The sequence below is a fragment of the Malaya genurostris genome, chromosome 1 (genome assembly GCF_030247185.1).
Source record: "Malaya genurostris strain Urasoe2022 chromosome 1, Malgen_1.1, whole genome shotgun sequence".
In the NCBI taxonomy this organism is placed as follows: domain Eukaryota; kingdom Metazoa; phylum Arthropoda; class Insecta; order Diptera; family Culicidae; genus Malaya; species Malaya genurostris.
The window spans coordinates 3,021,610-3,043,514 of record NC_080570.1 but is presented as its reverse complement, the minus strand read 5'-3'; the positions used below and the strand labels follow the sequence as shown (position 1 = coordinate 3,043,514).

Here is a 21,905-nt window from a genome sequence, read left to right as displayed (position 1 = left end):
AGCTATATCGTTCCTAAAGCTTCTCGCAACCTAGGATTTGTAATGAGGATGGCTAAACATTTTACAGACATGCACTGTTTAAAATCTCTGTTTTGCTCGCTTGTTTGTTCATCCCTGGAGTACTGTTCTGTCGTTTGGAACCCTCACTACATAAACGGAGCTCATATAATCGAATCGATACAACGCAGATTCATTCGCTTCGCCCTACGGCGCTTACCGTGGAACAATCATCACCAACTACCAAGCTACGTAAGTCGCGGGTTATTAATCGGTCTCGATACACTACAAGTTCGTCGAGATGTTGCACGTGCTTTATTGACAGCAGATGTTTTGACCGATAGGATTGACTGCCCTGCTTTGCTCCGCGAAATTATTATCAACGTCCGACCCCGAGCTCCTCGCAACAGTGCATTTCTTCGACTTCCTTTACGACGAACTAACTACGGTGCTAACAATGCTATTATTGGCTTGCAGAGGTCATTCAACCGCGTTTCATCAGGATTTGACTTCAATCTATCACGCAGTAGGATACTTGGAAATTTTTTATATATTACTAGAAATTATCATTAGGACCATATTGTGTCTGTTGATTGCACCTAAATAAATAAATAATTAAATAAATGATATGTTCAACGTGATGCCGAGCGATGGTGTAACTGAACTGAAGACTGATTCTTCTCTGAACTGGCAGGGTCTGCTCAACCTAACTTTTTCATCTTTGCTCAGCCGTGACGTACCCTGGCTTCATAGTTTTGAAATTTCATTTATATGGGAAAATCAATTTTTTTTTAAAAAACCAAGCTGAAATCTTACTTTAATATGGGTCGCTGGTTTAAAAATATTGCAGTACAAGCATAAGTATAACTCAATAGTGAATATCTATTTTAGTACTTTACACGACAACATAATTGTTGTTTGATGTCATCGGATATAGGGTCAAAAATTCTTGATAAAATTTTCAGTAGTATGAGGCTACAACAAATTACCCGAAATCAATTTTTTTCTGAAATGTTTGGTATCAGCCAGTATCACTGAGAAAAACTTATGATGCGTGTTTGCTTTTCTCGTACTCTCGGACTACAGTTTCGATGAGCCATTGCCCGCTTGTGAGGAATTCTGGCAACCGTCAGAAGACTGGCTGCTGTCAAAATTGTTCAGGCGAAATTGCGTCATTATCTCGCCCTATGTGTCTTGTTTATTTCTCTCTTCCTTCTTTTTTTTTTTATTCGACTTCATTTGATGTTTATCAATCCCGCATGTACATACAAAAAACGAATCTTGAGACGAGTTAAATGAGATTGAAGTATGTGTATGTTAGGTAGTGAAAAAGCACTGTTATTGGCAATAACATTTGTATGATTAGTATATATGAAGGGCAATAACTTATTGCCTTTCATATGTATCTCTTATTGGAAAAATAAAACTAAGACGCTTAAAATGTAAAACCGATTCAAAACGGTTCTGCCAATCTTGTATGAATTCCAAGAATCCGACAGAAAAGAACCGTTAATAACCGCTATGCGAAATTCTCTGCCGGAAACGGTTGTTGCATTGTTGCCAGACTTTTGCCGGAATTCAAATTATTTTCAGTGTAGTTGGCATTTGTATTTGGTATAAAAGCTTCCACCTTTTGTGTTCACTCTTATAGGGCTGATAACCAGAGATGCCAGGTCTGGAGATCTGTCGCACATTTCATAAGCAAGCTACAGATGAAAAAGATAACATGTCTTTGTTGTAAACATTTTTCAGACTTTTAAAAATCATGTATTTCTCAAACATTCCGCAAAATTTTAAAATCGGTGCGGTCCAATCACTGGCATCATACTTTATAGAGAACTTGAACCGACCTGCAAACATTCGAAATTTTCTCCTGGCATCTCTGCTTAAAACATGCACCTGCAATCTCGGTTTCAAAGTTCACTTTTCTTTTTTGAATAAATATTATTGTTTCCATTTGGTTGTAAGAAAACCTTTTAGATAAGATAATTGAAGTATTGTTCAATCAGAAGAACTTTGAGTCTATATTATATACTATAGTTCTTTTCGTGAAAATTTTGGTTACTTTGGGTATATAAAATTTAATTGCTTAAATACACCATGAACAATTATATTTCCGTTCTTCACAAATCAATCAGAATGATTTCAGGCCAACATTCCACGATTATGAATACTCCAGGTATGTGCAACTTATTATGACATGATGAGACTTTCACAAAAAAATCTTTACAGCTCGCACACTCTGTTCGGCTTCGCCCAATAACAATTTTGAAACTCTCAAGTTGTCCAGACCTGAGTCGTTCGTGACTCATGTAGAGTTTAATCGACCGAAACAGCTCAACGCATTCAATAAGCGCATGTGGATCGAGCTGGGTGAATGTTTCAGTCAACTGCACAACGATCCCGATTGCCGAGCGATTGTCCTATCGGGAGGAAGCTCGAAGCATTTCACGGCCGGTATTGATCTGATGGATATGATGCAATTAGGTCAGCAGCTGTCTGAGATTGAAGACACCGGTCGCAAAGCACGCTTATTCGAAGGACTAATTAAGTTATACCAAGATTCGATAAGCTCATTGGAACGGTGCTATAAACCAGTAATCGTTACTGTTCACGCTGCATGTGTTGGTGCTGGAGTGGATCTGATAACGGCCGCGGACATACGACTGTGCACCAAGGATGCCTGGTTCCAAGTGAAGGAAGTCGATATCGGAATGGCTGCAGATGTCGGAACTCTACAGAGGTTGCCGAAAGTGATCGGAAGTCAAAGTTTAGCACGTGAACTTTGTTTAACCGCAAGAAAATTCCAATCTGATGAAGCATTAAGTTGTGGTCTCGTTTCAAATGTGTTCCAATCACGAGAAGAAATGATCGAAAAAGCTATTCAACTGGCTTCAGAAATTGCTCAAAAAAGTCCCATTGCTGTTCAAGGAACGAAAAAGAATATGGTCTATTCGTTAGATCATACTAACCAAGAAGGGTTGGATCATATTCGAGAAATGAATATGAATAATTTGCAAAGTGAGGATTTCATCAATGCAGTTATGGCACAGCAGAGCAAAGGCGACAAACCCGTGTTTGCTAAACTGTAATGATTAGGTGGTTGATGATTTTGATAGATTTATAAAAGTTTCTTTATTGAACATACAAATAAATATCTTATTTTCTTAACTTACATGTTTCATTCAAAAAATCAAGTGAGTGAACTCGATATTCGTTCCATATTCATCGCATAAACTGAATGAGAAGGAATGACGTTTCTGTTCAAAAGTGTTTTGTACAAATCATAAACAGTTATCTTTTTCATCTGATTTGGGTACCTGAAAAAAAACTAGTATTAGGAAATGGAATAAAGAAGTACTCCGAGTTTTTACGGTTCTCCGCATGAAGCTAGAAACATCGAATCTGCAGCTGGTGGTTTCAGGTAACAGACGGTGGTAATTTCTTTATCTAGCTCCATTGGTTCATCATCAATCTTCGACTTGGTGACGGTATTTCGATTGAAGGGATGCGCCAACTGGTGTCCCACGTCGTAGGCAAATGTCCCATTAGCCGTCGTTCGAAAGTGCTTTCTCCTCAGGATAATTGCGGTCAGGATATTCTTCAACATTACCTGAACCGCCTGCACAATTAAATCGACAGCATTTTCCTCCACGTTTATCAGTCCGTTTTCCCAAGCACCGACTAACAACCTCCCAAGTACCAATCCATTATCTGGTAGAAACAGCTCCTGTGCAGCATAGCGGATAGTTGGAACAGTCGAACTTTGACTAGCTACCTGTTCATAATCAATAAGTTCTTTCGGAACGAAATCGTGCACCGTTGCCGGTTCAAATGTGACCCGTTCTGAAGACGGTTTTGATGAACGTTTTCGCTTCTTTGAACTACCGCTGCTCTTTCCATGACCTGTATCCATTCCGTAGTTAACACTATGAGGAGCTGACACAGCATCGATTTTATTTAAAATTGCCAGTAAAAATTTGTTATGCAGATGTATCTGATCTGAATTGAACAACTTCCGGCATTCCAAGTCGAACTCTTCTTTGGAGGATTTTTTCCGAAACCACAACTTCATGTTGGCTAAATAAAACGCCCACTTATCACCCAAAGCAAGCATTAGCGCTTGTTTTGCAGTCAACACCGCGTCTACTTCATTGGCGGATGTCATCGAAACGGTGAATACTACAAAATATTCGGATATTTTGGATAGTTCGAATGGTTTAATTTAATTGACGATTACGATCAGAGATGCCAGATATTTTCAGAGAAAATCTGTATTACCCTGTATAAAAAATCTGTATACATCTGTATTCACTAATGAAATGAAATTTCTACAATGAAATGATGTTGAACGCTATCTCACCAGATTATGGTTAAAGAATGAGATTTTCAATGAGTATTTATTTTTCGTATCTTCGTAGTTCACAAAAATATGTAAAGACGAAATTTAATATGAAAGGTTTTTCAACCACAAGATTTACAAGTTGACATAATATGCAACTTCAAGTCAGGTCATACAACACTCAGGCCGCAGACAGAATAAACACGAAAAGCTGAATCGAGCTGGAGGATGACATTAGCAGACCAAAAGAGGGGTATGCTTCCCTCTTTTGGTCTGCTAATTCAGCAAGCCAAAGGGCCCTGTTAGAGTGCAAGCGATAAATCTGCTCAGCTTTCCATCTGACAAGGTCCTTTTAATTTACTCTAAGTGCATTACTCGCTTTGGTCAGTACCATTCTCGTGCTCACTCTGTCTAAATGTTTTTTTTTTGTGTTGATCATCAAATATCTGCACACCAATTTTTACTTCAATTTGTGATTTGTCCGTTGATTAATAAACTTTCATCTCGTCACTGCAATCAAATACTAAAAGATAGCGCAGACGAAAACAGTTTAATTTTCCTTTATAACTTCTCTATTTAACTAATTTAGGGAATCTGTATAAAATCTGTATTCTGTATTGGATCTGTATGAGGTTGTAAAAATCTGTATAATACAGATAAATCTGTATAAATGGCATCTCTGATTACGATAAACAAAATGACAGCTCCTTTAGGTGATTAAAGCGACAATTCATGTTGCGGTCAATAGTTATACTAGAAAATTAGTACTATGATAAGGGGTATGAAGGGTGAAAATATTATTCGAAATTGATTGGTTGATTTCTGCACTAATAGTGTTATTATAAAACACTAGCTGACCCGTCGAACTTCGTCTCGCCTGAAATTATTTTTTTAAATTTGTGTTTTCGAACAGCAGAGTTGGCAAACGTTAATGTTTCTTTCCATTATTTTACTGATTACTTGGCTTACAATAAACGAATTACGACAAATTCATATCCAACACAATAACTTCGTCCCGAAGAAGAAATATCATCAAGAATTATTGTGGATATGTTCAATGCTTTTGTTACGCAAAAACTAAACAAATGCACCGTTTGCCATCTAATCATTCGAGTCAGTGTATTGGACAGAGATTGTAGATCTCTCTCAAACTAAAGATTTGACATGTGGAATGATGGATTGGATTGAATCATATCTGACTGGTCGTAGTATGACCGTGAGAATTGGCGACTGCGTTACTCCATCATTCATCGTGAGCTCTGGCGTTCCTCAGGGAAGCCATCTAGGACCATTCATATTTCTGCTATATCTAAATGATCTGAATTTCGCATTGCAATGCATGAAGCTATCATTCGCCGACGATTTCAAACTGTTTCATCTCATCAAATATCTGAAAGACTCAAACTTCTTGCTGTCACAGTTGGATGTATTTTCTAACTGGTGCAACGTCAACAGAATGGTTATTAACGCCTTCAAATGCTTCGTTATCTCCTTCTCTCGTAAACGAACCACGATCATGTATGATTACACTATTTCGCAAGCTGTACTAAAACGGGAGACATCAATTAAGGATCTAGGAGTGTTATTGGATTCAAAACTTAGTTTCAAAGATCACATAGAATATACCCTCTCTAAAGCATTAAAGATGCTAGGATTCATCTTTCGCATCTCAAAAAATTTCAATAACATATACTGCCTGAAATCGTTATATTGCGCTCTAGTTCGCGAGTATGCTGTTGTTGTTTGGGCACCATATTATCAAACAGATAAGCTACGCATTGAAACTGTTCAGTGCAAGTTCATTCGTTCTGCTTTGCGTCGCCTTGAGAGATCCATTTAATCTTCCAAGCTACGAAAATCGTTGTAGGGTCATACACTTCGATTTGCTATCTGTCCGCCGTGATACACAAAAAGCTGTTTTCGTCGCGGACCTCATCCAATCTCGAATTGGTAGTGCAGATCTCCTACAACAGCTAAGTTTTGACATTCTTCGGCGTAATTTGCGGTTTAATCCCTTTCTCAGAATTCCTCGTGCTAGAACTAACTAAGGGTTCATTGAACCGTTTTCGAGTATATGTCGCGTATTCAATACTTGCTCTGATGGATTTAATTTCAATTTATCTCGTAACGCCATTAAAACCCGTTTTCTCCAAATCTTTTCCCGCTAGTTTTATTAGGATAATTAGTCAATATGAATAGTTGTTAGTTAGCTTTGTAGTTTAAATAAGGGTAATCTAAGATTTCGTTATGTATCATTTGGTCAAATGTTATTTGTTGATACAAAAGATGAGAATGTTTTATGCCTGCTGGATAAGGAGAACCAAAATCTCAGCTCCAGCAGGCTTTTCCCTTGCTCCTAAATAAACAAATAAATAAATAAACAGATGGATGAAAAAGAGATGACCAAGATAAATACTTTAAATTGACTCCACAAATTTCCAAAAGCAGCCCCCGGGGATGGTTGTTTATCATTGAATATTAAGACTTATTTGTACTGAAGACGTTTAAAATTTAATAGCAAATCCTTAGGGATTTTCGAAACTAATTTTGAACGGTTGTCCATAACCTACTTCAACGCTACTGATATTACTTAGTCGTGTTGGATGAATGTTCATAGCAGGATAATGACAGGATCAATTTTCGATTAACGAATTAGCGATAAAATGAAAAATACTTGGACATTCGAAAGTTCAAATTACCCTTTTATTAAATATTGTGTCCATTAACTTTGACATGAACGCTATATTCGTTCAAGAATTGTATCAAAAGGCCTCTCATTCGTCGAGCCACCACATCGGTTTGCTTAGTATTCAGTCCTGAGAATCAATATTCTGTTCTAGCGGAGTGAACATTAGGAGTGATTATTCTTATCGTTAAAGCCAATGTATAAAACAGTAGATCTCACAACTAATGGTTCTTACATGCCACGATTTCTCCTTCAGATATGATATTCACGATTCGCATATGGTAATTCGTCAAGTAATCCAAAGTTCGGAAAATGAAATGATTTGGCTTAAGCAGCTTACAAATGTCATGAATACCATAAATATTTTCATCTGAACTCATTATTTCAACAGCAGAATCTATCATTGATACGAAAAAAAATCGTTACATAATCTGATTTGTTCAACTCACGGCCACGATGGCCAACATAATTCATCTAACTACATCTACTGGTAAATGACATTAGAACTTGTGTTTCTGTTTACGGTATAGCTAAAACAGTCATTTGGCAAGTAATGATTTTGATACCCTATTAAGCACGTGTTTCCAAATGACGAATCAATCATGCATGTAAAATCTCCACCCAAATCTACTCGTTGCGCGCCAAACGATTTTCCAAAGATCTAGTATTCTTTTCTTCAACGGCCAAGCACTTATGCAACTCGTTATGCGCCAAACACCTATCAATGATCTAGCAATCATTGGCGACTTTTTCAGTGGAAAATTCCATTGTCCATACAAAATAACTTTATTGGTTTTTCCCACTTTTCCGGTAAGTTTTCCTAATTTTTTTGATGTACGAACCCGGTGGGGGTAAAAACTGATCAAACAAAAAAAAAAGCATCTCAATCCGTCCATCCGTTCTTACGTGATGCGATTACAAAGAATGATCTCTGCATTTTTATATATATAGATAATGTAGAATTAGCAGGATAAACGATAGATATGAAAATATAATTTCCAAACATCCATTACAGAAATTCGTTGGAGTTTTGTTTCAAAGGTTGTTCTGTTCAAATGTACCTTCTAAACTATACTTTGCTCATTTATACTTGATATCTACTCCTAATTACAAACACAAATTGCAATAGTTTTACTAATAAATTATGAATTCGGTACCATCTGCGAATGGTAAAAAATATAATGCTCATTGCTCAGCTCTATAGTTTTTCATGTAACACATGGATCAATAAGTCCCGAGACTAACAATGGAAACAACATTTTTTTTGCAATTTTTTTTTATTCATCAACATAATCACCTTTTAGGGTGATACAATGGTTCCAACGTTTTTCCAATTTTTCAATAACATGTTTATAAAAAAATTTATCTTTCGCATCAAAATAAGCTTTGAGCCAAATCTTTTTCCCTAGAGCATTTTTTTGAGATCAGCAAAGAGCCAGTAGTCACTGGGGGATAAATCTGGCGAGTGTGGGGGGTGGGGAAGCAGATCAAAGCCCAATTTGTTCAATTTCGCCATTGTTTTCATCGACTTGTGGCAGGGTCCAAAAGGATTTTTTTTCTTTGCATGTGCGGTCGTTTTCTTGCGATTTCCTCCTTCAAACGCACCAGTAAGTCAATACAATAATCACTGTTGATCGATTTACTTTTTTCGAGGTAGTCAATGAAAATTACGCCATGCGTATCCCAAAAAACTGACGCCATGACTTTGCCAGCTGACTGCTGCGTTTTCGGACGCTTCGGACGGCTTTCGTCAGCTGTGCGCAACTCAGATGACTGCCGCTTCGACTCTGGAGTGTAGTGATGTATCCATGTTTCGTCCATGGTCACGTAACGACGCAAGAAATCTTTTTTGTTGCGAGTAAATAGCGATAAACTGCTTTCTAAATCATCGACTCGTTGCTGTTTTTGTTCCATCAAAAGCAATCGCGGCACCCACTTGGAAAAAACCTTTTTCATGCTCAATTTTTAATGAAGGATAGTAAATACACTTCCATATTATATCTGTGTCATCTCAGCAATTTCACGGAGTTTCACTTCACGATCTTTCATTATAATTTTTGTCACATCACTCACATTTTCCGGTGTAACGGCTTCCACAGGTCTACTCGAGCGTTCCGCGTCATTTGTGTCGGTACGACCACGTTTAAACTCGGCGAACCACCGACAAATCGTTGCTTTTGATGGACAAGAGTCCGCATAACATTTTTCAATCCATTGTTTCGCTTGCACGGTGTTTTTACCCATTAAAAACAATGTTTTATCAAAACACGAAACTCGTTTTTTTTTCCATTTTTTAAACAAACTACAAAACGACTTTACTCCAACCTCGATAACTCAGCTGTTTCTGGTCGGATCGACTTAAAATTTTGACCCGTTTCAAGCAAAGGTTAGTACTCTAGAAAGACGTGGCTACTGGTTTACTACGAGCGCCATCTCTGCTTTAGTCTCGGGACTTATTGATCCATGTGTTACACAATAATCGATATAATATCGTTGACTGAATTCAAAGACATCATATTAACAAGATATCCAGCTCTCACATTTCCTGAACAAATCGTTGGCAATATTCTTTTTTGCTAACTTGGCGCCCTCAGGCGAGTCCGCATCGAATCTCGTACATAGAAGCAGGGGAGAGAAATGTCAAATTCGTGCGCGCCAAAACAGCAGCACTGCGCTCCCATATAATTTACATGACACGTTGAATGTGATGCCGTGCGATGGCGTTGCTGAACTGAAGATTGATTTCGCTCAAAGCTGACAGGGTCTGCTGAATTTCAATCTAGGATATTATGTACACTGAGCAAAATACCATAGTAACCGTAACCTGTTTTCCATTGTCATTTCAACTATACGCCTAAATAGTAGCAACAACCATGATATATGACTATTCACCATCTGTACTGTATAAATTACTAGACAACAAAGACTACGACTTGACTAAACTATTTGTATTTATGACTTTTCTGGCATGGTCATCCTGACAATGGTACTCATCTCAAATATAAGAATAGATAGTTAAAATCACAATTTCTAGTAAGGTGAAATTGCTCTCGAGCCTTGTATATATGAGGTGCTAAATAGTTATCGCTACCATGTAAATATGTCCACAGTTTAATAATGTTACCATAATTAGATACATGGTTTAAAAGACGATTATGAAGTTTGAAAACACTATTCATGTAGTCCATATCAACAGAATTTATGTAGTAAGCACATTATCGTATAGTGTTTTTCAACCTACTATGTATTACATTTGTGCTGACTATACAAATTGTCAATGAACGGGTGTACTGTTATTGTCACATAAAGTTACAATTTAGCAGAAAATGTCGTACCTGGGTAACACATCAGTGATGGATTTGAACAAAATATTCTATATTGTGACTGTGTACTTTGGTAGGTCTTGCAGGTAGGTAAAGTTTGTAGCCTTACTAGTTTCCGAGGTTGAAATTCAATTTTTCAACAGTTTTTCCGGCAACTGTTATGTTTTCCAGTGAAATCAATATCTCGTATACGGTTTACTATTCATTATCGGTCGCTGTAGAAACAACATCAAGCGATTGATGAAAAGGAAGATTATCATTTGATTCCCGGATTCAATTCGCTCGAATCCCACGGAAAGTCGCAGGTGAGTATCGAGGTTTGCATCTGGACTTGGCTAATAATTTCTTTCCTGCTTCAGGAAAAACTCCACCGGACAGAACCTTGAATCAACTGATGCTATCAAGCAATGCTAAGCAATATTTCACCAGGTATATTGTTATTTGATTTGATGCGAAAATAAAATAGAGTTTAATGAAATTATTTTGTTGTTCTTATTTTAGAATTTAAATTCATAAAACTTTTTAACATTAGCTCATGTTTTGCTGATCTTCAGCATTGTTGAATCAACCACTGCCTTTAGTTTCGAAATAACTAGAAGTGAAATGTCAAAAATACCATGACTCTGGTTATAGCAAGAACTACAATGTAAAAAAAATATTCGGTCATGGTTAGGCTAACCATCTCAATCGTATTAGTTATTCATACAATACACTGTTCAATATTACTATTCTAGAGCCGATACCATTCATAGTAAACATGAACTTGACCATTGTTGAAATCATCTGATTTCATAGTCGGCTGAAAACCACTATACGCTCATGGTCAAGTTGGCCCTCTATATAGTAACAGTTACCATTTTATTTTTCTGAGTGTACAATATGCTTGAATTCTATGCCTAAAACTCGAGTAAAAAACATTATTTTTGTAACTTAACCTATCGTACGATATGCTCTAATTACATGTCAGTTCCGAATTGTATGTTAATACAGTTGGATTTTAAGATTTGTTAAACATATTTTACATAATTTTTCATTTTAGAACATTCAAGTTAAAAAAATACTACAGGAAGCTCCTGCCAATTATTTCAATGATCTTTGGTACTGCATTGAACTGTTCATAAAACGTAGAAGCACACACTACACTGATAAAGCGTGAATGGTTGAAATATATAAAACATTTGAAAGTTCACCAAATCAGTGTCTGAGATGAATCGGCTCTAGATAATTGATCAGAGATAGTATTTTTGGTAATTTTATTTGAAGAATATGATCCGATTATTACTAATGTCAACAGTATTGTTTTATATGAATGAAGTCTCCAAAATTCAACTACGTTTATTTATGGTCTGCCGAACAAATCCACTTCTTTTATGTGTGGCCGAATTCCGACTCAGATCGGGTTCGGTTGTTGCATCTGATTCGGAATCCATTTGGACTTCATACTGAATTTCGAATTAACTTCTAGACGAGTTTACTAGGTTACGATGTCGCTAAAAGTTGAAAGATTGTTTTTCTATATCGGCCAATAAGCCACCTTTCAACTTCCACTTTTGAAAGAAATTGAAGACGAGCTATAAAAAACAGAGTATTAAATTTAGCACCAGACGAAAGAGAAAACTTTTCTCTACCGTTTACTATTATGACTTACTCTCAGCGAGTGCCGACTCATTCGAAATTACTCTTCAAAGTGAATGTTAATGGATGGCTTATTGGCCGCGAAATACATTTTTATCATGTGAAAATTAAAAATTAGTTCAAAACTCCCTCGTCCGATCGTTTGACAGCTGTCATGCTACACGTTTTCGAACAAAAAGATTCCTATCCCCCGTTGAAATGGAGAACTTTTTTACTCATGACCTGCTGCGCTCGCTCATCGCTTTCAGATTCGACTCGCTACTTCGCTCCGTACAGCATTAGTACTAAATTTTCCATTCATGGTGTTTTTGTTGTCTCTCAAACACGCAGGCGGCGGTATTTTGGCTCTCCTCGGGGTTTAATACGAAATATTATTCCGAATTTTTCGATAGTGCGGCAGGTTAATCGTTTGCAATTCCGTGCGGAAAGTGTTCTTCATTGGCCAGTGCATCGTTTTCAAGTGGAAATCAGGTAAGCGGTGTTCGAAAAGCTTGCACAAATTGATCGCAAAATGGTCTCGGAGGACGGCAGCAGCGCTACGAGAAGAAAAAATTTCTACGACTGCTGTGCTTCCATTACCTCCTTGTTCCTCATCGGAGCTCTCCCGATGTGTGTATGTGTATGCGAACCACTAGTCACGACGGGTACGGGGCTACTTTGATCGAACCTTCCTCTTTTCTGATAAAATGTGAGAAATAATGTTTCGTTTTTTATTTTCCGTAAATGCACATTTCTCATAGATGTGCGTTTTACGATTTCTAATCCCGGAGAAGTCGAAATTTCTATGCCGGAAGCTAGGAAAATTTCCTCGAAAAGTGGTAGACACTCGAGACGAAGGCTCTTTATTTTTTATTTTTTAGGTTAGGCAAGTGACAGCTCTGGGAGTAGTAAGTAAATTGTGAAACTGTTTCTGGTAGTTTTTTTGAACATAAATCTACTCCCGTATGTTCTACGGGTTAATCGTTAGTGTGAGAATTTCACGTAAGCTTATCGAATTGAAAAACTGTATTGCATCGGAATCAAGCTGTAGGGAAAATTTAGGACGTGGACGAAAAGTTTGACAGTTCCGAGACAGAGCGAGAAGGAGAGTGACGTCACAAACGTTTTGGTGTGAACATCGTGTGGCATAGTGAGTGTTTTTGTAAAATTAACAGATCATTTTATTTGCTTATACTTGCAGCAAATTTACATTTTTCATTACCGTTGAACTATTGTGCTACCTCCGGCACAGATCTCCGTTCCCATTCAATAAATCGTATTCATACATGCGAGTATCAAATACAGACAAGTTGGAAGGTGCAAGTGCCTTTGCCTTAGTAGTGAAAATGACATAAGCTGCCAACTACTAGCTAAAACATGCCTCACGACTAATGTATATCATCGTACTGACAGTATGCTTCCCGTATGCTGTTGGACCATAAGAACAAGAAGCTACAATTGAAGTTTCGGTCTCAGACCGAAGAAAACAATGTTAATATCCCTTAATGTAGGTTCTCGAGTTGGGTTTAATGCAGGGTTTGTTTCTAGTAAAATATAGCTTGTTGATTCACGCACGATAGTCAGTCTCATTTCGTTTACTTTATGAGTAATTTAACTGCAACCGGGTAGTTCTATAGACAGGAGCAATTGCTGAGACTATTTTTCATACAATTTTCAACGCGATTCTCGCGATCGTAATTATCGCGAGTGCAATAGATTTTTGAACAAACTCAAGACTAAAAATCGGACGTGTTTAAGGCTCTTTTTCTTAGGACATGTGGTTCTGTACGCCCAAGACAGCCAATAGCACAATAATTGTATTGAGTGTTCAATCAAAAGTGAGAAATTGAACCTTTTTCCAAAACTCAAAGTTTTGTTCTCGTTTACGTTGTTTCAACCTTTTTATGGTTGCTCGAGATTCTTACAGCTGCGAAGTTTTGAATTTTGATACCATGAAAAATTAAACAAAGAATTCATATTTGAAGTTGTAAATTGGAATAGCTATTTCTCAAACGTGTGAATGTATTAGATAAATAAACACAAATTCTAACTCAATGTTGTCGTTGCCAGATATGTGATCATGCAACGAGGGATTGTCACTTATGCGTCATACATAAATAGTAGCCCAAAACAAGTGACAGAAAGTACATCTCAAGTATCATATATAATAGTAATATTTTGGGAAAACTTACTAACTTCTAGTCCTGATAAGTTTTACCCTTTCTAGAATATACCGTTTTTGGGAGTAATTGAAATCGATCCGTTTTTGTAAGAAAACCTGTTTCTAAATATTCAAGAGCTCAATGGTAAGCAAATATGGTAGCAGGTAAGGCTCCAGCACACCAACTCTTAAAACAGAACTAGTTGACCGATTCTAGTTGACATATTAGCTGGCATAATTTTATTGGAAAAGCTTGAGTGTTTTGGCCCATTGTCGTTATTATCAGTAGACAATAATTTGTATAAAATGAATATAAATCTGAGTCGAATGAAGATTGCCTTTCCGCAGGGTAGCAATCTAGAACCTTTATTATTCCACTACTTTTGGAGAACTGCGGGTTTGTTCGTCTAAGAAGTACCTTTGTATCATCTTCACGATAATATTAGTTCCGTTCGCAAATGTTACGTATTCTATTAAATGAAGTGAAAGGTTATGTCGACAAGAAATTATGTGTGACTTTTTAAAAACATTGATTTTTCAAATGTTGTAATGTTTGACTCTTCCGAACGGGAAGGTTCTCGATCCCTGGGTCTAATTCATGATTTCGGGAGTGCCGGTGAAATTTTCTATTAAAAACCTCTTCTCGATCCTTCTAGTGGTACAGTAAAACCTTTACCATGTCATTCAAACAGTCTCATAAAAAAATATATTTTTCGGCAGGATAATTTCACGAATTTGGACTGATTTTAAGCACAAATTCATTCAGATTGTTTCGGTTAGTTCAGAAAAGCGTGACCCAACGCTTACCTTGCAAATTCGACATCATTCTCGAAATCAAGAGTATCAACAATAATACAATTGAACTTGTTCATTGATTACTTTCTAGAAAAGGTGCGGAAAAAAAGCGTCTAGTTGGTTACGTCACTTTTACCATAATATCTCCCGGAAGTAACTGCCCCTTGTTTTCCGAACTTGATTCGCTATCCAATTGTAGCTTTCAAACGAACTTAAGTTCGTGAAAACCGGTTCAGCCATCTACATAAAAAAATAGTTAACACAAATAGAAGTTGTTGAATTTCGTTTATTTTTCAAGAATAAGTTTAAATATTCCCCCCTTTTCGTTTGTAGCGAATACGAATTGCAAAATTCCATCAAATTTAGCCCAGAATCCTTGGTCAATCTCCTCGCCGCAGAACGCCAGTTAGCCTTGAACTGCTTCTCGCTGACAATTGTCTGCCGAGTCTTCATGAGACTCCGCTTGTGATACTGCAATAGTTTTCTGTTGTACGGAACTCGAGCGTGCTGAGATGATTCATTTTACGTAATAGCAAGAGGCAAAATCCACTCAATGCAGAGCGGAACAATTGGGCTGTCCGAGAACAAGCAAAAGACGTTTCTCCGGGAATTTCTGCACATATATTTTTGCCTTTCTCATATAGAAAGGTTATGCAATCACTGTGAAAACCGACTTTTGAACCGAGGGCCGAGTGTCATATACCATTCGACTCAGTTCGTCGAGTACGCAAAATGTCTCTCTGTGTGTGTGTGTGTGTGTGTGTGTGTGTGTGTGTGTGTGTGTGTGTGTGTGTGTGTGTGTGTGTGTGTGTGTGTGTGTGTGTGTGTGTGTGTGTGTATGTGTGTGTATGTGTGTGTGTATGTGCGTATGTGTGTGTGTATGTGCGTATGTGTATATGTAACGTTTTTTTGCACTAACTTTTCTCGGAGATGGCTGAACCGATTTTCACAAACTTGGATTCAAATGAAAGGTCTTGTAATCCCATACAAAATTCCTGAATATTGTTTAGATCCGACTTCCGGTTCCGGAGTTATGGGGTAAAATATGCAAAAAAATGAAAATATGTTTTCTAGTTTTTCTCATAGATGGCGCGACCGATTTTCATAAACTTAGGTTCAAATGAAAGGTCCCATACGTAATTCCTGAATTTCATTTGGATTCGACTTCCGGATCCGGAAATATAAGGTAAAGTGTGTTAAAAATTGTATACTATCACTGAAAAGGGCGAAAAACCGTAAAAAGTCGACCTCAAATCTTCTCCAATTAATAGTTTTTATCAGTAGACGGTCAAACAAACCGATTTCGGTTATTCTTTTTAGGAATCTAAGAAAATTATTTTGAAGAATACCACAGTATTATATATGATAGTATGATTGATATGAGAAAGGCATCATTACACCACTAGGTGGATTAAAACAGATTTTTTTTTGGTTTATGGTCCTACTCGCAACGTTAATATCGCCATTCGAGCTACAGGAACAGATAGCCTAGCTTAATGAATTCGAAAATCTCCGACATCTTTCCTTTTCCGCTTGTCGTATAACATTATTGTCCTGGAAACTTTAAAATCAATATTGACGTAGGTTTCATCTTCATGTACCACACAATCAAGTCTCGTCAGCTGAAAATCGTACTTTGGCCGACTTGGTTTGTTTTTCGATTTTGAGTTGATGCCTTTTTCGCAGTTAAAACTATTACTTAAATTTACATCAATTTTCATGCGCATATTTGGAGCAGGTAATTGTATATAGAATTATTTGACAGTGCTTTCCTTTTTCAATACACACTGGGATCTGTTTTTGTCCCGGGTTGACGGTTCAATGCACAGGACGCTGGTCTTACAAGCCAGTTCTCGTATGTTCGAGACCCGACCTGGAAGGATTCTTAGTGTCAGTAGGATCCATAGTACTAGCCATGCAATAATTCTGTACGCTAAGAATCGGCTGCGAAGTCTGTTGAAACAGAAAGGCCAAATTCCACGGAAGGAATGTAATGCCAAGACTTTGCTTTTTGGGATCTGTTTTTACGTGGTTTTTTATGCGGTTTCTTTTTAAGCGGCTTTCTTACGCGGGTTTTTGAAGTTGTGCGGTTTTCTTGTTTTTTCTTGAAAATAAAGAAAACTTTGAGGTCTGGTGCTATCCCGAAATTTTTTGAAGTCAACTTTTCGACACTTTGTCATTCGATTTCTTACAAAATGATCTCCAGATCTCAACGTTTCATGCATTTATAAGACATTTGGCCTCAAAAAAGATTTCTTCCTTTTTGCGTTTTTTTTTCTATGCGGATTTCCAAAGTTACGCGGTCTCGAATTATCTAAGTCCCAAAGTCGATTTTCACAAACAACATTTTTTTTTAGATTACCCCAGATCTGGATGTTTCATGCATTTCTAAGATATTTGGCATCCAAAAAATTATTAGTTTTCAACTAGCAATAATCGCACCTCGGTTGAACCTCATTGGTTACGATATCGCCACTGCGCAAAGCTATCCAAAAAATTTTTTTCTTTAGTTTTGAAGTTTTTTTTACGCGGATTTCCAAAGTTACGCAATTTCCGAATCACGAAGTTACGCGGTTTTTTTGGTAGTACTTATCCCCAGCGGAAAAAGAGACCTCAGTGTACTTTAAAAGTAAAACTAAGCGTTAATATAAAAATACATTCTCATTCAATGAAAAATGTCTTATTCATTGGAAAATGAATGCGTTGTAATTTAGTTTTACATCAATGATGGTTTTCAATCAAACTTTTAATTCAACTGATTTCTATTTCATAGTACTATAGATTTACATCATGTGTAAATCTATTTTTTTTTGCTTTGTTAATTTTTCGATTTTCGATCCGATTCAGTCTTTCCAGCTTTAAAAAGAATTTTCGGGACATTTTTATAATGTTGATAAAAGGCTATTTAGTCACACTCAACAACAGTCAGCTGGACATGCGAGTAGTTCGGATTTTCACGAAGCGCAAGCAAAACTTTTTGGCGTTGTTCCACTTTCACGCTTTGATGCCATTTTCACAACAGACGATAAAGAAGATATTTTAATTTTTTAAAATAAGGAGTGCTGGAATTATCAATGGACGGTGAAAAAAATTGATTCATGTTTAAAATGACCAATTTTCGTCTTCCTTCTTCTAGGTTTGTTAGCAGAGTGACAATATAACTTGTTACTATGGACAATTGACCAATTGACAGATGGTGCTTTGATTGTCTTCATACTAACTTCAGCAGCAGCAATAAATTCGGGATCAGTTCATGATAAAGGGACACACTTTTTACTGGTCTCCAGTTTTCGGTTTGGGAAGTATTAGACATAGTAGTCCAAATTAGAGATGGACATCACGAAACCTAATTCAAGTGACCTTTTTCTTTTTTTTTTGCTCGCTAAACTCAAGCTCTCGTGTAGTCTTCACAGAAACATACAAAAAACGAAGGAAAGAATTAGCTCTTATGATCGAACTTTTTAGTTCTGAACAGTGGACCTGTCAAGTTTTGGCCTGTTTGGCAAGCTGTCTTTACAGTGGAGAAGTGCCACAGTGGTTGAACGGTTCTTGCAAATGAACGGAGCTCATTTCTATCTCGTGGAAATGGTTGAGGTGATTTTCATAAGCATGTATTCAAATGAAAGGTATTTTGATCATACACACAATTTATGAATGTCATTCGGATCCGACATCCGGTTCCGGAATGAGGTTTAATTTTTCAAACCGTCGTTCGAGAGCGACGATGCGAAAAACGGAAAATATCTTCTAAATTCCGTTTTCAAATTAAAGAAGGTTTTGTTATTTTCTGACCCAATGAACTTTTTTTAAGAATACCTTAGTAATATTTATGGAAATAAGAGTAATATTAGATTTAAACAGGTTTCAGTTTTAACACCATTTATGTGGGAAAAATGGAATGGTACTGTTCGATTTATTTGGTGACTGATTAATTCACTTTCCTCTTTTATTTATTTTTTTCGATTTCGCTGGAGTCTTGTAGAAATTCTACGACAGTGTGTCATTATGAATCACTTGTCAAAATTTTTAATATGTTGTGTTCTAATCGTAGATTGAACAGGCTCTCGTTTTCCATAGGAGTTCTACTCTTCAATGTGTGCGTTCGCTTTAAAGAAAAAATAGTACCGAACCGACTTGCACTCTGTGCTGTTCGTCAATGCCGTAGAGAAGGTTGCTATGCACATCAGCAAGAGGACCGTTTCTGGATCTACTTTGTGCGCCGTTCGCCTAGCACGAGAGGCGTTTCCATCGGAACTCTGCTCTTTCTTCATTAGCAACACCAATAAACTAAACGGTCCTTTTCAGGGCATCCAGAATTCTCGAAGAATTATTTTCGAAAACATATTTCTCATAGACAGAAATGGAACACCACACGGATACAAATCTATTACCGGTACCATGATTGAGAAATCTTGAAACGTTACTTCTGATGAGACCATGCCTATTACTGATGATTTTGTGAACAAATCCCACAAGAATTTTTATGATTTAAGTCATTTTGCTCATTATATCACTAATGATAGGTATGATCTCATGAGAAGACACGTTTCATGATTTTCATAATTTCCTAATCATGCTACCGGCAATGGATTTTTATCCGTGCAGAAAAAACTGGCACCTAAATATTCAAAACAAATTTTAGCAGTGATTTTGAAAATAGTTGAGCACTTCCACATCAACAGTTCGAACAATCCCATAGTTTTTTTTACCAAGGGACAGCCTATCTGCTTATCGTCTCAATAATCGAAGTTTTAATTTTAAAAGAATTTGGTTCAGAACTTCAGATCGCATACGAAATCAACATCAAAAACCCTTGTCAGGGAACCAATTATTCTCAGTAGATTAGAGTAGTTGAAAGTTCTCAAAAGCACGGGAAGAAATGTCATAGACATGTCAGAATTTGTTAAAGGTCGCGTCTGTTTAAGATTTGTTGAATGTATGCAGACAGGATTATTTGAATTATTGAATTGTCATTATTTTAAGTCGAATGTAGAAATCGAAGTGAGTTCCTAAAATGCTCATTACAAAGAAAAAAAATATTGAAAGGAATTTGCTCATCGAACATCGTTGAACAAAACTTAAATGCAAATGCACTTTTCAATTCCATTTTGGTAACGTAATATTAAAACAGCAGAGAACATTGGCACATGTCCAGCACTGGGTTGTCTCGCGCTCCTACTACTGTCTACTTGCTTGCTTGGTACCGGCAGCAACGAGTACAGTGAGTACATATTACACCATAGGATATCCACGTTACACTTTAGTGAGCAGTTGTGGTTGTAGTCGTCATATCAGTGTTGTACACCAGTCTGTTTATCTAACTTCTTCAACCACAGACGAAATATCGATTGCGCAAAACGTAGTACGGTGTTATGCTGCTACTGCTGCTGTTGCTGTTGCTGTTGCTGGTACCTTCTTTATGTGGTCGTGTCTCCCGATTCGAGTCAGCTGTCTCGCTCTTTCCGCTCCCGCGCACCAGCACTTATTTCGCGACAGACACAGGCCGAAATTCTCTCTGTCATAGTTCTAGTTCGGGTTCGAGTCGTACGTTTGTGTGCATTTTTGCACAACGGTACCTGTCGAAATCGCAGAAATATTGAAAAGTAATCAGTTGAAGTGTTGCCAAATTGACTGAAGTTTAGAATTTCAAGTCGAAATTATTTCGATTCAATATTTCGTGTTTTAGTAATATTTTCAATTTGTTATCATTGAATACTGTCTGAACAAGTTTTAGAGGCAACATAATATAAAATGTAGTTGAATTGAATTGCATACTGAGCATCCTGTAATGCAAATTTTGTTGAACTGTCCTGCAACTGCCAAACAGTTTTGTAAATTCTACGTGTCGTGTCCATGGTTTCCTTGCCTGTATAGCAATCCATGAAAAACGAAAAAGATGTTTATCAGTTCCAGCCGTCAGTTGTAAATAAATAATTATTCTCTACCTTTAGAATATTTTAAGACATTTGCAAAAACCAAAAATTCTCTAGTTTTGTGGTTTTTAATAGGATTTCCAAAGTTACTCGGTTTATTCTATGCCGCACGTATACCCCGCGGAAAAAAGACAAATGTAGTATGTCCAAGGTCTTTCTGGATGGTTTCTTTTTATCTTTCTCTCGAAGAAAGGCTATGCAATCACTGTGAAAAAAAACGACTTTTAAACCAAGAACAAGGAGCCAAGTGTCATATACCATTCGAATCAGTTCGTTGAGATCAGCAAACGACTGTGTGTGTGTGTATTTATGAGTGGCAAATAATGTCAATTTTCTTCGAGATGACAAGACAAATATTCTGAAATTCAGACTCAAATAAAAGGTTCGAAGCTTCCTGAATTTCAGCAGGATCCGACTTCCGGTGCTGGAATATGCAATAAGGATAATATGCATCAACAATATTGATAAAATTTCACTAACTTATCTCAAAGGATAGTGAACCGATTTTTCCAAACTTAATTTCAAATGAAGCCTAGTATAGACCCATACAAGGTTCCTGAATTTCATCCGGATCCGAATTCTAGCCCCGGAATTGTAGGATGATTTGTGTTGAAAAATGAAAATAATATCACCCACTTTTCGAAGATTAAATGGCTCAACTGATTCAATCGGAAGGTCTTGAGATGCCACAGGAATATCCCTATTTTTTCAGATCCAACTTCCGGTTCCGGAGATTCAGGGTGCTTAGTATAAAATGTAAATTTAAAATGTACCTGTCGTGAATATTTTACTACACTTTTTGATCGTGTCTGTATTAATGTAAATTTTAGCTTAATTAACTGTGAAGTTGTAAATTTAGATGAATTATGGCGCTTTTTTCATTTGCATCTATAAATAAATTTACACAATTTTTTTAAGTGTACTGCTGCAGGTGAACAATTATTCACTCTCTTTTGCCCTTCTTATTAATATGTGTTAACATAAGTGTATAAATTCGTAGTATTTTAGTATATGTGTATCGTTTCAATTATGGAAAGAAAGAAATGGAACCAAC

General features: G+C 36.9%; 3 protein-coding genes and 1 pseudogene across 5 annotated transcripts in view; 2 read left to right on the top strand and 2 right to left on the bottom strand.

Annotated features, from left to right (window-relative positions):
* Nucleotides 1-1,871: 1,871 nt before the first annotated feature.
* On the top strand, nt 1,872-3,168 carry LOC131429871 (delta(3,5)-Delta(2,4)-dienoyl-CoA isomerase, mitochondrial). Of its 2 annotated transcripts, XM_058594314.1 has the most exons (3): nt 1,872-2,067; nt 2,136-2,176; nt 2,230-3,168. In XM_058594314.1, the coding sequence occupies exons 2-3, from the start codon at nt 2,137-2,139 to the stop codon at nt 3,087-3,089; spliced, it is 900 nt and encodes a 299-aa protein (XP_058450297.1). In that variant the 5' UTR covers nt 1,872-2,067; nt 2,136; the 3' UTR covers nt 3,090-3,168. The 2 variants fall into 2 exon arrangements, with proteins under 2 accessions (XP_058450297.1, XP_058450289.1); XM_058594306.1 differs by having other exon boundaries at nt 1,874-2,176.
* On the bottom strand, nt 3,140-4,527 carry LOC131429883 (transcriptional adapter 1-like). Its single transcript, XM_058594326.1, has 2 exons — nt 3,372-4,527; nt 3,140-3,317 (listed from the first exon to the last, which is right to left on the bottom strand). Exons 1-2 carry the CDS (start codon nt 4,163-4,165, stop codon nt 3,191-3,193), a joined length of 921 nt encoding a protein of 306 aa, XP_058450309.1. The 5' UTR covers nt 4,166-4,527; the 3' UTR covers nt 3,140-3,190.
* Nucleotides 4,528-12,263: 7,736 nt separating this feature from the next.
* The window catches only part of LOC131429856 (GIGYF family protein Gyf), a 43,915-nt gene continuing 34,273 nt past the window's right edge, over nt 12,264-21,905 (top strand). Inside the window, exon 1 of one of the 2 annotated variants that reach the window (XM_058594271.1) lies at nt 12,264-12,454. The gene's annotated coding sequence lies outside the window, so the exon portion shown is untranslated. Of the gene's footprint in view, nt 12,455-12,761; nt 13,113-21,905 lie in introns of those variants that run through there. The other variant, XM_058594280.1, reaches the window with a different exon arrangement.
* Nucleotides 17,279-17,405, bottom strand: LOC131426782 (U4 spliceosomal RNA; annotated as a pseudogene).